Consider the following 17,566-nt stretch of genomic DNA (forward strand, 5'->3'; position numbering starts at 1 on the left):
TCTCTGTGTGTGTGTGTGTGTGTAAGGACACATTGGATTATTTCATTACTCGATGTGCTTATTTCCAGATAAGAAGATAAGGACCACACAGTGGTACAGTGATGAAAACCAATTGAGAAATTTCTGAAAAATTCTCCTTTTGAAATTTATTCCTAAATTACACTTTATTTTGCTTTCTTAATCTCTCATAGTCTATCTTTTGGTTTCTATGTGTCACTAGGGGCAGGTATTACTGGGTAGGTGACTCCATGCACAGCTTCTCCAAGAAAATATGCTTGATGTTGTCCTCTTTAGAGGCAGACAACACTGGTGAAGAGCTCTGAACCCTGAAATATGTCATGACTTAAAGCTTAAAGATGACAGTCCTTTTCCTTACCAGCTGTGCTATAAATGTCATTGGTCATACATGGACATGAAAGACCTTGTCATTTGAATGGTGCTTGGAAATTTAACCCCATATGTGGTACGTATCCCTGTCCTGCGGATGGCTAACAGTGCTCAGTACTGTCACATTGACATTGGCATTTATTTGACAAGAAGAAAGATACCTTTCAGGTTGTAATTAACCCCTTGAAAAGGCTGCAGAATACTTTCAACGTCAGAACTTTGCTGCAGAAAAGTAGGTCTTTGCAAAACCAGACCTCCACAGAAAAGGAGGTGGGCTGCTGTCCCCATTAGACTGAACACAGGGGTGGGCTGCATTATGTCACTGTGCTCCAGAGTTGTTAAAAAACTTGATGAATCTGAAGTATTCATTACCAAAGTACTGCTGATTATCATGTTTTCCTCCCTTTTCTTACAGATTTCTAGGTTTTTCTGAAGTTCTTTTGCTCCAGTTTCCTACCAGAAGATCACAAACCATGAAGCTTTGTAAATCCCCCAGTTCTTACTGTACCTGGTGAGGATGATTGCAGCCTTGAAAACCAGGGCTGAACAGCACGTGGCAGCCAGGGAGCCATAACACTTCTGTGATTTACTGCTTTGTTTCTGAGTAAACTACAGCTATATCCAGATGCAGATAATACAGGCACACATAAAGTCATCATACACCTACGGCTGCTATGTATAGAAAAGACAGGAGAGTGTGCCTTATAAATCCAGTGTCTTGATACAAAGGGAAACTCAAGTGAAGGAAAACAAAATAAAAATAGGTCTTAGCGAGTTGTAATATCACCTTTGGCAGGGTCAAAATTTCCCTCCTTGTCGTCTTGTCGGTTATATATACTTAATTTGATCTTCTGATCTAAAGAGGTAGATATGTTTGTAAAAGCGAAGGATGTAAAAAATGAGAGGGATGAATCAGTATGTGGAGAACTGAAAAGCTGTGGGCATAGAAAGTGGGTTTTGTTCCAACTTCGTTCTGGCTTTTCCTAAGCAAGTGAAGTCTAGAGTGTTCATGAATAATGAGAAAAACAAGAGTAAAGGTTAAAAAAAATCCTTGCAGCTGCCCAGTGTGATTTATCCTGTAAACAGATTGATCAGCCTGTTTTCCTCCAATGACGTAAACCAAGTAAATTTGTTTATCATTACAGGGCTTCCTGTTGGTTTTACTTCCCCATCTATGAAAGTTCCTAAAAGAAGAAGAAGCGTTTTCCAGTGACTTCTAGCGTGAGAGGGTACCAGCCCAAGCAAGCCCTTCCTTGGACATCTCGTCCTTCTCCGTTTGCTGAGCTGTCCTTCACTGATGGCTGCGCTGTGCCAGACCGTGCTCAACCGAGGGGCGAAGGCAGGGGTTCACGGGAGGGTCCATGTAAGTTCTCAGCATTTGCTGTGAGTTTAAAAGCCCACAGGTGCTGAATTGTGCGTGTCGTACTTCTTTTGGGATTCCCTCTGCAAAACCCTCTGGGCTTTGCAGATGTAGGAGTGGACATCATTCATCCTCTGACCAAAGTACATTTGGTATATGAAATTTGTGGCTGTAGATCTGTATGAGCCATACACCCCATACACATATGTTTCCCTGTCATTCAGTTTTTCCTACTTTGCCATGTGAATATTGTAGATCTTTTTTTTTTCCTGCAGTTTCGAATCATATTTGCTTGATGGCACATCATCATTTGCTTACTTAATCAGCAGGCACCGTCTTCCAGCCTTCACACAAGAGATGAAACTGAGAAGTATTTTTAGGACAAGGAATGCTTCTGAAGTAGCAATTAGAGTGTTGGGATCAACTTCACAAAATAAATGGGTAAGCAGATGTACATGAAGGCAAATACACTTGTGAGGAAACGTATTTTGTGCTTTACATGCTTCTGTATCTTGGAGTCCTTCATCATCTACAATGAATCTGAACACATGAGACAAATCTCCATCATAAAAAGTGATACATGAAAAGGACTTAGTAGGAATGACAATGGCTCAGGTAGTCCTCTTGTATAAAGATAAAGCTTTGGCCTCTATGAAATCTGAGTAATTCACTGTATTGTTTGTAGCTGTTTTGGTTGTCGTTTTCTTATTTGTATGTGATTCTGGTTTTCCCAGGTAAATAGTGTCTTAAGTTTATGCATGGCTAATAAGAATTAGCCTGACTAAGGGTAATTCTGGCCACTCATCCTTGTAGTGATGGGAACCCAAAAAGAAGTATGGAAGCACCAACCGAAAGACATGAGGAGGCCAGAAATACTTCCCTTGTTCCTTTGCAATGCTCTGCTGCCTGGCTTTTAATGTCCAATAATCTCTACCAATTCGCTAACCCTCTTTTCTAGGCACTGGGAAAGGTGCATGCAGAATAATTTATCATCTCCTCCAAAGCCACATGTGAAAGAGCAGATACAGGATTATACCAACTGAAAAGTTAGAGCAAGCCTCTCTTATCTTATGATTTAATATAGTAGGAGACAGTCTTTTTTATAAGTTAAAAAGCAATAGATTGAGATACATTCATCACAGATTAACTGAATTTCTTCCTTGAAGGGGCTCATTGAAATGTATGTGATGTTCATTGTTGTGTGAGATGCTGTTTAAAACTTTTAACAACAAGATAAAAGCTTGTGACTAGGAGAAAGAACTGCTGTCATTGCTGGATTTAATAAATCTTTGGCTGGGACAATAAGCCTGCGATAAAACCAGACAAAGCCTATTGCTTAAAAGTTATTTTGGCAGGTGGAAAGGAAAGACATTCTGTCACTGTGGTTCGGGGCAATGCATATCACTGAGCATGCTAAAACCTTCCCGGGATCCACAGGGAGAAGGCAGAAGCGTTGTCTTTCCCTGACAATAACCGCGGGCTCACAGAACGGCTGGGGCTGGAAAGGGCTGGCTAGGGCCAGGTGCTGAGGACATGCTCCGCTTGGGTCTGAGTATCTCCAAGGATGGAGACTCGGGGCAGCGGAGCCAGCTGATCTCCAGCCTCTTGGAGCTCCCTCGTGGGTTGGCCCGGGTCCCCAACAAGCACACACATCCAGCAGTCATGGAGTCCCTCAGAAAACCAAAAACATGGGTCAAAAAAGGCTTGGAGCTGTGAACAACAAAGTAGTCACCTGGTTTTTTTATTCTTCCCATGCCCAGAGAAGTTGCACGTTCTTTGAAAGACAAATTGTATATTTCTTATAAATAGAGTGGGTTTCTTTAGACACCATCTTACCAGTTTGTCTTCTAATGCTGACAATCTAGCCACATACACCAAAAAGTTTTAACGATATTTATCCACCTAATAAACTAGAAGCTCACAGATGATGTAATTTATAGGTAACAGAACCTAAAGGGTTTGGAATCTAAGCATTTAGATAGAGCATTTCATGATAAGGTAATATTCTTAAAAAAACTTTGAAGTCCCATCAAAAATCTCCAGTTTGCATTGAGACTATTAGAACAAAGAATTAAGAGTTAAGAGCTGATGTTAAATTGAGATCATGAATTCTTCAGGAACATCTCAGATTTGTCTTCAGTCCCAATGCAGCTGAGATGGACCTGTCCAAGAGCGTGGCTCAACTTGTATCAGTTATGTTGCTGCTTGTGTCACATCCACCAGAAATTAATTAGCCAGAGCTTAAAAGAGAAATCTGCGGTTGTCAAAATAGAAAAAGTATGTATGTATACTGTGTATATATGTGTAAAATGTATATATATGTTTATATTCATGTTCATATCTGTATGTTAAGACTCAAGAGTAAAATCAGCTAAAATAGCTCTGTGGCTGTGGGACTCTGGAAAGCACTTTCCTCTGGCTACGTGGCTTGATCCCCTGGTGTCTAAGGAGGAATTTGGAAGCTTTTCCTATAGTTGACGCATTTCTAGAGCAGCACCTCTCCTCACCCACCTGCTACCCTCACAGCCTTTCCTCAGCAGAGGTGGCTGCAGCCTCTCTCAGCCACCTGTATCCACGAACCCCGTAGCTGTGTTAAAACCTTTGTAGATGTGGCTTCAATACCGGTTTAAGCTTGCAGACGGCGTTGCTGTGTGAGAGGGTGCAGGTCAGTGTGAAGGCGCTGTCGGAGGGGCAGCGTCTCCTGCCGTGGAAGCATCTCGCCCAGTACTGGGCACCGAGGGGCTGTTACCCGCAGTGCTGCGTCCCGTTGGCAATGGCTGGAATGGCACAGAAAACTACCCCAAGCCAATCACGTGGCAGCAAAACCACAGTTATTGCCTAACAAACCTTAAACAAAAGGCTGATTCGTGCTCCGTTGCCTAATTATCACACTTTAGCACTAATTGTGAATTGCAGCTAACCAGCCAGGAGCATCAAGCTGTCCTTATTGTACCACTTTGAGTATCAGTAGCTGTGCTAGGAGTTTGGGACACATTGTTGGGCCTGATTTTAAGACCTTTACCGTGCTGATTAATACTTCACAAATCATCTGTTATTCATTTTATAGGACTTCCTATTGGTCAGATAAGATGTCGAGATTTACCCCTTCCAATAGTTAAGAATTAGGGAAGAAAATCAGAGTTTGGCAGAACGTACGTACCTGCATGTGAGTTGTAAAGAGGCCACTGAGGGACAGCCTTAATCATTGCCCATGCATCAAGTGCAAATGGAATTAAAAATGGTGTAAACTTTTCTTTAGGTGAGGGTTGGAAGTAAAAACTAGGACCTGCTGAAGTCCATGGGACAGAGTAGGTGACACTTTATGACGAATGGAGTCATAAGATTAGGTTAACTAAAGATTTCCATTGTGGCTAATGGGTTCAGAAAAATAGCTAAAGCTACTGAAATACATTTTGCACAGACCATTAGGCTGCCAAGAAAACCCATTTGCTCACTGAATAGCATCAACAGTCCACGTGTTACTCACATTGTGTAAGTACTATGAGATGAATTACATATAAAATTAATTTCCCTGCTGAAGAAGGGACTGGGACAAGAAGTCACATTTTGGTAAGTTATTTCAATAAGTTACTCTCTTTTGTATATTTGTAAATGAAAGACAACAGACAAATAACATTTTCTACTAGAAATGAAGTAGTCCTCAAAAGAAGCTCACTTCTTTAATAAAAGCAGCTTGGCTAGATGAAAAGTTCTAGCTGACTGGAAAGCAATTAGACAAGACACCAATAAAGTGCTTTTCTGGAGGAGTTTTATATTTTACCTCCAAGTGTTAGAGTGGCAAGTTCCTGCTAAAGCTTAGGCATGATGAACAGGGAAGATGATTTCATTTGCCTTCTGTACTTTCTACTAGTCTATTTTGTTCTATCAATAGGACTTAGATGGTAAGCTTCCTCAAGATCCTTCCATCTTAAAATTTCATAGAATAAAAGTTAACACTGAGTCACTTATCTATGAGCAAAATGAGTGTTTATGCTTTTCCATATGTTATTGCAGCGCATAAATTTGTACTTCACTAAGCACTACCCACATGTACCCCAAAGGGTTCGGTTTTTCCTCTTTCACTAACACATGTTCAACAGCTTGAGTCAACATGTTAAAAAAAAAATAATAAAAGTAGCTGTGGTCTAAAAAAACCCCAGTTTTTAATGATAGACCTTTCATTTGTTGTTGATTAATCTGGGGAGAATGTAACATGTTTTATCTCTGCCTCCCAGAGGAGATGTGCCTCGGAGGCGCATTTTGGGCACGTGCGGGTCTCTCGGGGATGTGCTGCAGCCGCTGGTGGGGCTGCTCCCCTGCCCGCTCCTGGGCTCGGGCTGCAGCGAGGTCTGGGCTGCGCCTCACATTCAGTGCGGGGTCTACGCTCAGTAAGTAGTTCATAGTTTTAACCTCGACTCTTACACATCTGAGAGTCTTAAGCAAAACACAGCCACATTCCCATTGTTTTAATGGCACAAATAACATATAAAAGTATGCTATTTTTTTCTGCTTTGTCCCTGAGATTAAGGAAGACTTCTACCAACTTTGGAGGCCAACAGCAGCATCAGCAAAGGTGAAAGAAAAGCAAACTCTTCGCTTAACAGCACCCTTGATGCATCCTTGTCAGCAGGGACTGAACCTGGCACTTTGTTAAAAAAGAAGACCTGACAGTGCGGTCACAGCAATGCGACCCATCTCTGCAGCCCGCGGCGGAGGGGCCGAGGTCTCCTGGCAGGAGCAGGAGGGGTGCGCGTCCTTGCAGACTCCACGCTGTCCTGACGGCAGCAGCGCAGCTAAGGTCGGCTTTCCAAACAGACAGCGAGTCGTCTCCTCTTCCAGTTTTCTCTGAATTACTTTAGCATGGTGAAACCGGGACCTGGTACAAGCTCGACCCTGCTGTCGCATCACTAGATCAGCGCGCGGTGGAGCAGCGTCACTTGTCTCTCCGTCCCCACGTGGGAGAGAAGCGAGGCTTTGGTGTGCGGGGAGTGGGCATGCGTTGTGTCGCTCGCCTCACTCCCTCACCCCAAATTCATACGTGACAGAGTCTCACGGTGGCCTGAAATAAATGATCCGTACTTAGAAGAATTCCTGCTGGCTGTAAGTAAACATTTACCATTTCAGCTTTAAATAATGCCAGAGTATAATCACAATCATTAATATTCACTATATGATTTTGCTGTCTACAAAATGAATGAAACGAGTATAGTAAACCAGGCAAAAAAGGGGTATGGATCATTTTTTATGAATTATTTTGAAAAGGCGGCCTTTTATATCAGCATTCTGTTAAACAAAGAGGGGGTTGTATATGGGAGCATGTAATCCTTTATGTTATACACTTAATGGTGAAGATACAGAAAAGAGGTCGGCAGAATTTAAGACACATCCTGGCATACAGAGGAGAATAGACCAAACTGTTTAAGTCTTAAAGCTGAAGACCATGGCTCCCAAGATGATAGGAAAATTACTCTCAGAGCCTTTAAAGGCCAAGTCTTCCATGCCGTCCCATCTGCCTTGAAGAAGCCCGTTGAGGCCAGAGGACTGCTCACGTCTGCAGCAGTCTCGGACACGGGCTGCCTGCGCTGACTTCACGAGCCGTCTTTACCTGTGGCTCCTACTATGGAGACCCTGAGAATGGATGGCGTTAATTCAGGAATTTAGCAGGTTGGCAGACCAGATATTTGTCTCCATGGGCGGAAGGGAGCAGAACCTGCTGTCCTCCTCAGGCACAGGGTTTTGATGTTCTCCAGCAACTACCACTGCAGGAGTTTGGATCCCCCTGTGAACTCCTTCCAGAAGGGTGTTGTCTGACCTGCAGTTGCCAAAGGGGAGGAGATATAGTTTCCTTTCTCTTCTCTCTTCTGCAGCTGTAACAATTCTTAACTACATAACCAGGGCTCAGATGCACCTTGTAATTCATGCACTTTTTTTTTTTCCCCTATTTTATGGAGCATGCCTGGGGCAGTGCCCTTGGCTACCGCACTAGGGAGCCCAGGGTCAAACTCAGCGCTGTAAAGCTGCTGTTTGATGATGTAGCGGCAGTGGAGCAACCGTAAGACCCATGTCAAGCAAGGGACTTGGGACTCTGGAAGAGCTGGTACTACTGTGATTTCACACAACGTGACAGAACAGTCCCACCGTGCTCCACCTGCACGCTGTTGGCAGGTTTCTGGAACCCAGCAAGATTTTAGAGGGAAAAATTTCTTCATCTCAAGATGGCTTAAAGTGATTACCCTGCATCTATGCAGTAAAGCTAAGATCTACTCAAGATTTGGTCAAAATCAAGAGATATAAACTAAATGAATAAACAGAAACAGTCAAGAGGTCACGGAAAACCCTGGGGTTTATGCCACAGTGGTTTAACAGTTTTATGCCACTGTGTTGCAGAGCCTCGATTGACTTGGCACTGATGGATCTGGGGGCTGGAAAATCGCTGGGGTGGGAGGGTGGAAGCCGTTTTTCCCAATGTCCAACTTATTACGCTGCTGGTTTACCCACTGCAGCCACCCAGTACCCACATAAAAGCCATTCTCTATCAGTGCCATTGGTACAAGCATCTTTTGTCCGTGTACGTGAGGGAACTGTTGGCATTTCAGTCAGGAAAACAAACCAGCACCTCTCTGTACCTGTACCTCTCTCGCTGGTTTGCAGCCTCCAGCCAGGCGGCCGCGGGGCAGAGCAGCCCTGGTGCAGCGTCCCCTTGTCACACTGGGAACAGCCTTGGGGAGCTCAGCCAAAAAAAGAGAACGGGTATTTCTGACTGGCCATACAGCTGAACCGTTACTTCCTGAGGGATTTCAAGCACTCTTTTTTGTGTCCTTGCTGAAAATGGCTCATTTTTAATTTCATTATATTGCTTCATAATATTTAGCATCTACCAAACATGATATATATGCAGGCAGTATCGTATGTAGATTATTGTCCTTTTCAGCCATCTGTCCAAAGGTGTCCAAAACTCTAATCTTTTCTACTGCTTACCTCGCTACATCACTTGTGTATGTCCTGGTGGCAGCCCCACCGCTCCGTCCCAGCAGTGGCACAGCTTGGTCTGGCAGCCATCGGGACCGCTGCTCCGGCTGCTGCCGCACGCTTACCGCACCTGGGGGCTGCAGCGCGAGAGGGGCTTTTGGAGCCTGCTTACGTAGATCACCTAGCATCTTAAATTGGGAGGGCTTTTCTTCTGGGTCCTGATGACCAAGAGGGCATTAAAGGCGTTGGCGTGTGCTGCTCATCGGCTCTTCTGCTAAGCAGTGCAAAATGGAGCCTAGCTCTTCTAAGTGAGTTCCAGCAGGAGTTGGAAGGGAAAGTTGATACTTTTCCCTGTAGGTCCATTTTCTGTACAGGGTCTATTTTTGGTTTTGTACATTATATGCAGCCAAGTATACTACAGGCATCAAAAAAACTGGAGGAAAAAATAAAGTCGAGATCATTCTTAAGGGAAAAAAAAGAAAGAGTACTCTTCTTGGGCAGTAAAAAATAAAAGCAGTTACCGAAAATAAAAGAGTTACTGAAAATAAATGTGTGATACAAATACAAAGCTTCGTGGCTATATTGAGAGAGCAAACAGCAAATAGACATCTTGGAAAATAAATGCACTCTTATGCACAAGTTGTTAACAACAGTAGTTAAGGCAGTACAACCCCTGCCCCGTCTGGAGGTCTTGGATTTACTGACCGTGATATGGGGTAAAATAACTCATGTAAGTGCTATGATGTATTGCTACCGCAGGCACCCTTATGAAGGCTAGATTGTAAATACTCGCTAGGCGCACAGCAAAAGGGGCCTCTTCAGAAAATTACTGACCTGGGCTTAAAGCGAACAAACCCCAAGTGCGGCGTGTGGCTGAAGGAGCCCTTGCTGGCGCAGGTGAGGAGGAGGAGGGAGGTAGCAATGCTGAGGCAGCACAGCGAGCTCTCTCTGCGTGCCCCAGCAAGGAGAGCCGCAGTCTGCGCGGCGAAGGGTTGACGGCACCGAAGGCTGTGGGAGTGCGGCGCGTGGATTTTGCCGTGCAATTCTGAACAATGTGGTGATTTGCTCAGTGAGCAGGAAGCCATCCCACGGATGGGCTTTCCCGAACTGCTGGCAGGAGCAAACACGCTCCTCTGAGCCGACGTTGCCGGCGAGGTGCCAGAGAACCAACGCGTGTCCCTCCGAGGAAGCTGAGCGCACCGGCGGGCTCCCACCATGTGCTCCCAATCCTAAAATAACAGCCTCAAATACAGCAACTCTCTCACTGGCCCCCCCCTTCTTTCTTCTTTCCCTCAGTAAATATTAAATAAAGCTGTGATGATTGGCAAGCTTACAAGAAAATAGGAAATTGAAGTTGGCAGCCCCAGATGTGGGAGGTGTAAGTTCAAATCTGTTTCCTCCGAAGTGTGGGCGGAAGGTGAGTAACTAACAGAAACAAGACCATAGAGCACAGCCCAAATCTTATGGGACTCCAGCTTTTGTAACTTCGTGCATACAGCCACCCTCAACGTACTCAAAATTTGTCTTTTTTGAAGTAGTTTTGGGAAAGGCCGGAGACACTGAGGGCTGGTGGTGTAATTCTGACTCCGTGGGAGTCAAAGGCAAAGCATCTGCCGAGCTGGATGGAAGCAGCGTCTCACCCCTCGGCTTTTATTAATTTGTTATAAATAATATTAATTATGCCTGTAGCACAAAAAGCAATTATAAAAATATTTTGCTAAACATCTTATCAAAAAGACTGTTTACCAAAAAACACTCAACTGTATCAAAGCCTTTACATAAAGCTCTCTTAGAAATTAATAAATATGTTTGATTAGCACTTTCATGGATGCACAGATTCTGTATATGGAAGCATTATAGTGCATTTAATTATATATAAAGGCAATTAATGTCACAAATGAAGACTAAGCTCTGACTCAGCCTAAATAATTGTCATTATCTATCATATAGCATGCCCAGAAAGCTTAACTCTGCAATGATATTTATGAACAATAAACTTGGCATTAACATACCAAAACAATTTGGGTATAATTCAGACTAAATAATAAATGGCAACAAAAAAAATCACTCCCATTCTTCATGATCTTTTCCTAGCGTAATCACATAGGCTTTTTTCACAGTATGTTCATCACCACGAGAAGTGAAAAAATTTATTCTCTTGAGCATGTGCTATAGATTGCACGCCAGAGACCGAGCATGAGTACATGTGCGAGTAGCTGCTCTGCCTCCCCGTGCCGGCAGCACCTCGGGGAGGTTCGGAGGTTGTCCATGACTTGGGTGGCCGCATCTCTTCCAGCTGAAGGACAGCTTTCCATGGAGGTGCAGAGCCCATGGACATCTCTTACTCTACATACACTTACCTCGAGTAATCATCGCTCTGCTCGGTACAGCCTGACATCTCCATGCTAGAGGCAGCTTTAGTTTTTTTTTTTTTTTTTTTTGCAGCACCTACTAACATAAGCTCATGCGTTTTTTTTCTGGGGGGGGGGGCGGAAATCCCACCAGCTTTCCTTGTCCAAACTTAGTCCTCCTTACTCATGAAAAGCCCCATCACTGTTGGCTACCATTCACATGACATAAAACTTGTCTTTAACACAAAGGGCCAGCTACATTTGCAACTGTTCTGTCCACAGGTATAATAACACACCAACAGGGACCAAAACTAGTCTCGTAGTACCGGTGTGTAGTCATTGGGTAATACGACGAAGATGTTATGAAAACAACGGTAATGCTGCATTGATGCTAAGTACAGCCAATTGTAAAATAAAGGACTCTAAATGGAGCTAAGGGCTCTTTTTTTTGTTTGTTTGAAAATGTGCTGTGTGGGTGTAGTTTGTGGCATTAAAAAAAATTATCAACAGTCTACAATGCAACATCTTCACCTTGTATAAGCTGTTAAAACACTGCCTTGCTGGTCTCCTCAGTGACTGACTTCAGAGTTTTAATAGATATATTAGACGTAGATCTAGATATAGATATAGAGATATATCTATAGATAGAGAGAAGTAGAGGTGATTCAAAAATTTACTAATGCATTTATAGTATTAAATGTCAAAATCCATAAATATTTTAATACAAGCATGATTATATATTGATTATAAATTATGTTTATATATGTGTGTAACATAAAGTGGTTAGCTATATATGGCAATACATACATCTATAGAGAGCTATTACTGTACTTTATCATATAGTTAGGTATAATACAGATTTACCAGTACAGGTCTGACGTCTTTAATTTTACACCGTGTGCATGGAGAAGCCGGTCACACGCTGGCTGAATGTTCAGCTGTTGCAGGAGGGAGCTGTAACTTCATGACCTTGCCTGCACCAGCTTCACCAGTGATCTGGCTGTGGAAGACACCAGTGAATGACACAAATCAGAGTGAGCATATTCCATGAAATACTTTGATATATGAATGTATTTCCAGGGTTTTCACGCCTCCTCAATTTACTTACTTTTTCAGGCAGTGATCAAACTAGAAAGCCATTCAGGGTGGATAAATCTTTTAAAGACTGACTCTGTGTTAACCTGAAGTAAACGAGTAGAGAACTTTGATGTTGAGTCTATGCCTGTTCAGAGGAAACGGGGCCCCGGCTGCAGTCAGATGTGTAAAACATCAGCCAGCTAACCTTTAACGAAAAATGCACATCAAGAACCAGAGGATTGTGGTTGCTCTACACACTGTGTGTGCGTGTGTGAGGGTGTGCGCGCATGCTCACACAGCTATAAAAATAAAATAAGCAGGAAAATGAAAGGCTCAGGTTCTATTCTCTGTTGGATCTAATGCAACATGAGCTGGGAGAAGAAATAAAAAAACCAAACCCCACATCACTCCCTCCCAGCAGCACCCTTTCCTCCTTCTACCTCATTCCCCCCTTTTCCAAACAAAGTGAAAACTAAACAAACCAACAAACCATTTTTTTTGCCCATTGAGAAAAAAAATTGGGGTCTTTTTTGATGGTTAACATACTTATTTAGCCCAATGCTGGCTCTGTCACATTTATGGACAGCACAGAGAAAAAGGATAGTGTTGCAGAGCCTCTGCCTTCATTATTTGTTGAGCTGATAATTCATTTCCTGCTAACAAAGGCTTTACTTGGTTGGAATTTCATCTTTCATTATTATATCTATGAATATTAAAAGAACAACGAGAAGGCCTTGCAAACATCTATCCAGCCCCCATGCTTGCACGCATAAAGAGTCAATCAAGATCTGACATGGAGGTCTTCATCACTATGCACTGTGGCCCATGTTGCAGCTGTCAAATTTTCTTTTGATGCTGATTAACTTCATCAGTATAATTGATCAAGTTGTCTAGAGAAAACGGGAGGCTAAATACTTTCCAAAGTAATCGTCACATTGCACCCAAAATGCTGTTACTATGCCGAAGGCAGCACGCAGGTGCTGTGCTGCAATTGGAATGAGTTTCCTCTCACCTCTTGCCTAAACTTTTCTCTTTTTTCCCCCCAGCTCACTCAACAGTTGCCTGGCAGATTGACTTTGATTAGTTGCTCATTTAATTGCATTCTGGTGTGCTGTTGAACATAATATCCTTCAAAGTCATAAAGAAGACTCAACAGCTGAAGACAGCTTTGGAGACCATCAAACACAGACACGAGGGCTTTCTCCACGCGACTGTAACTTGGCTTTTGGGGGTTGCTTGAAAAGGCACTTTTTTTTTCTTTTTTTTTTTTCTTTCTTTTTGCAATTAGCTGCCAGCTCCCCCAAGACCTTTTCCAAACCCGCTCTTTGTGCACAAAGCCTGAAATACCTCTGTGTTGGGTTTTTGGATGTCCACATCTGACAACATCATGAAATAAACTTTACTCACAAGGGGGGAGGGGGAGGGAGCAACTGAAAAAATATATTTATTGGAGTAAATAAAAAAAAGTTAACCAAAATCCTTTATTGATACATTCTTGGATAATATCACAGGATCGAGAGAATGGAAAGGAGGGGAGGAGTTTGCGGCAAAGATTGGTTTCACTAAATTGGCACATAAGCAGCAAGATTAACGAAATTACTTATTACAAACAGTATAAAACATACATGCTTTTTTAAGTCCTTATCACACTGGTCAATCATGGTGGGGCATCAACAGAGAAAAAACCTCAAGACATGTAAAAGCCATATTCTTTCCTCCAAATATCATAAGAATTATTGAAATTATTGCAAAATAGTCATATACCTTAAATAAAATAACAAAATAGAACACAAATACAAATATCAAACATAAATTATTAACATGTACCATAAAATACATTACTGGCATGCATTCCAAATATCAAGACCTCTACTAAAACTCAGCAAAAATCCTTTCTGCTTCCTCTGCAGCCCATCAGAGTTGTGAAGGGGGGGACGACTAACTTCGCCAGCACAGTTTTTGGTCTTTAAATTCTTTTTTTGTTTGTTTAGTTAAAAAAAATAACGTATATGGATTGCAGTGATACAGTAGTAATCATACAAGTCATGTACATAGGTCTTTTAAATCCTTAGTTGCTGTGGTGGTTTGTTTTGAATGTGCTAAGTCTGAGAGAACAGGGCCTCAATGGGACTGTGCATTCAAAAAACAAACAGTGAACTCGAAACAACATGGATGGCAATATGCAAAAATCCTCACAAACTGTACAGAAAGTTCAAAAACTTGCAGTCTGGAAGTACATAGAAAGACAGAATTAGCCCCTTGAAAGTCCTCGTAGCTGGACGCAGCCCGCCCCGGGGAGCTGGTCCTCCCGTGCCGCAGCCGGGCGCGTGGGCTCCCACGGCCGGAGCGGGTCCGAGGCCACGGCCGACGGCAGCGCCAGCGACGTACGAAGCCGAGAGCGATGAAGGATATTTCGGGGAGCAGCCGTCGGGAGCGCGGGGCTCCTCTCGCGCTTTCCCGCAGCATCGCCGTGCCCTCGCCCCCCCCGAGACGGACACCCCGGGGCTCGGAGGAGGTCTGCGCCAGCGGTGGATGAAAATCCTCACCCGTCCTCCGCCCCACGTGGCAAAACGGACTAGATAACCAGGTTGTTATAGCTGACGTACTTCTTTTTTGCAGCAGGGCCTGAAAGAAAACCGGAGAACGGTCAGAAACCCGCCAGCCGAGACCCCCTGGGAAAGGGCCGGCTGCTGGTCCGGACCCCCCGGCAGGGCCAGGGATGCGCCGGCAGCTCCCGCATCCCCGGGAGCAGCGAGCCCCGGGCGGCGCGCGCGCGCGGACCCCACTCCCGGCGGAGGGCCGATGGATCCGCCGACGCGGCGCCTCCAGCTCCAGCTATTACTACAGGCAAAGCTACCGCTGACTGATTTTGTTATACGCGTGCAGTCTGTACGACGCCACTGCTGAGGCACCTTAACTAGATCCCGAGAAGATTTCTTCTTCGTAAAAAACAGTGGCATCCTCTCCCGCTTCCTAAATCATCCTGGGCTAAACTTGTCTTTTCTCACGGATAAAGTGGTTCTCACTAAGTTTTATGACTTCCGCGAATTTTTCACTGTGGGGATGAAGGTACCAGCTTTCCTAATTACACCCCTCAAATTAAATCTGTTTGCAAACAGAAATAAATAAAACCAGTCAGTAACTACTTCGTGAGCAACGCTACACACTTCTGTCAGTAAAAATTGCAAATACTTCCAGCTGAATACACAGCAAAATATTCTGTAACACTTTGGCAACGCTGACGGATTAGGGACATGTCAACTGATAACATGTTCTCCATCAGGCATGTTAACAAAAACATCACTATTTATATGCAAATTCCATAACTAGGATGTAACTACATGTACTGGGCTTACGAGATTTTATATTGAACTGTGTTCCAATGAATATGGAAATTTTCCTACTTTTTCACTTGCCAAAAAAAAAAAGAAAAGCCAGTGTATGAAGTATGTATGCTCTTGCAGTAAAGATGAAAATCCATTATTCTAACTGAGTTTTCATGAGACCAGTTTAAGCTAATGGATATTCTCAAAAGGTTAAAATTATCAGGCACTGTTGTTATTATCAACTATTCTTATTCAGCATCTGTGGGGTTTTTGAGTAACTTGGATTCAATGAAATACATTAATGTGAATCATAATCAACCCTGCACAGCAAAACTGAATATATAAACAAACCTGATCCTCAATACATCCCCCAATAAAACAGACATTTGGAAGATAAGAGAAAGGGATAAGGCTGATTTTCTGGGATTGCTGGAAACCTTCTGCTCTTTTTCCTCCATCCCTCCCCTTCCCCGGGGGAGAGGAGGGCTCCGGAGCATCCCCCTGCCTCGGAGACCCTAACGCACCTCCCTCTGTGACCCCAGTCAGGGCCTGTTTTCCCTTGGTGTGTCCAGCAGCCAGAAAGCATTATTAATCAGAGACCGCTATTAATATTTCAGGTGGCCTGCTTTTCAGAAATACTTGCTTAAATAAGGACAGGATCTCCACCAACAATTCAGAATATTTTGAGAGTATAATGCATGAGAGTGCAGTCAAATGTAAATATTTTTCATGGGGTTCGCTATCTTTTTTACTCCCAAAGACAAAGAAACAGTTTTACTCCTAGGTATTTTCAAGGCTGTCATTTAAGAACCTCCTCTGTAACTCCAGCGCTTTGCAGTATTATTCTGAAACCCTAATTCAGCTGTTTCACCATGTTCCATATAAGAGTCAGAGCTGTCTGTTCAATCAAGGACTGATCCTACAAAATGCTGATCATCTTCAGTTCCCATTAACTTCTCTTGGACACGAAGGTGTTCAACACATGGCAGGATAAAACTCATTATCCTTCAAGGCTAGACTGCAAATATTCAATAAACTGTGGTATGCTATTAAATGCTGAAGAGAGGTAAAATGAAGCTGGAAAAAAAATATCATCATGAAACAGGTTGCAAAGTAATTACATGTATTATTTTGTGATATACTTCAGCTTTATCCATTACATGCTCCAATTTCAAACAGCAGCAGAGCTCCTACGACAGAGAAGGAGATTTTGATACTTTCCACTGCTGGTTCATATCACGTCAACCCTCTAATGCTAACAGGGGTTTTTTAGTCCAGCTTTCAGCAAACCTGATAATTTTGCTTGATGAGTTTTCTCACAAATTCAACCACAGTAGCAGCCCAATTCTCATTTTCAATATGACAATGAACCACCAGTGCCAAATGAGTTCAGCCAAGAAATATTGTTGATAGCGTGTGCTTCTGTAACCTCTCTGTGAAAAGATGGGCTCCACGCGTCTGAGCCTTAGACAGTAGTTATCTTTGGCACTGCTCTGCTTCACAAGAATAATGTAGTTGACAAAAGCATCATCCATAATTTAGATAAAATGATCAATAAAAGCTTCATGGTTATTTTAGAAGAGGAAAGACAATCTTCCTGGGTTTTAAAGGCTGTTAGGCCAGAGGAGATGATATCTCTTGTTAGGTAGCTGCTGCATTTCACAGCTCTGTTCCTGCACTAGCTCCAGGAACCTGGAGCTCAGCTGATGTATAACTTCCAGAAGCACTCCAGTCTTGATTTGAAGACTTCAGGAGAGAGACGGTCTACCTCGATAATGAATCGCTACTGAGTCTCAGCTCATCATTATCATTGGCAATTAGCACCAGGTATGGATTTTCCTCAAATAAATTAATTTACATGAAAATGGGGAATGCTAATGAAACATCAGCATTACCAGAATTCACCATGCTTTAATCCACAATACATGAGCATTCCTTGTTCTTTAAATGGAAAACAGATACAGATCTCATACGCTCTGTTGCTGCTAGTGTTAATGGATGACGGCATTCCAACAGTGAAAACAGATTGTCCTCTTGCGAATAACTTATACATGTTAATTAATATACATATAATTATGTCAACCTCAGCTGGCCAT

The 17,566-nt window shown here is 43.1% G+C and overlaps 1 protein-coding gene across 1 annotated transcript in view; it reads right to left on the bottom strand.

Moving 5' to 3' along the window:
* Positions 1-14,511: 14,511 nt before the first annotated feature.
* The window catches only part of GRM7 (glutamate metabotropic receptor 7), a 308,320-nt gene continuing 305,265 nt past the window's right edge, over positions 14,512-17,566 (bottom strand). The window contains exon 10 of the mRNA XM_075052544.1: positions 14,512-14,769. Within this exon, the coding sequence (XP_074908645.1) occupies positions 14,720-14,769 (50 nt within the window). The 3' untranslated portion in view covers positions 14,512-14,719. The remainder of the gene's footprint in view (positions 14,770-17,566) is intronic.

This window comes from Buteo buteo, chromosome 21 (assembly GCF_964188355.1).
Source record: "Buteo buteo chromosome 21, bButBut1.hap1.1, whole genome shotgun sequence".
Classification (NCBI taxonomy): Eukaryota; Metazoa; Chordata; class Aves; order Accipitriformes; family Accipitridae; genus Buteo; species Buteo buteo.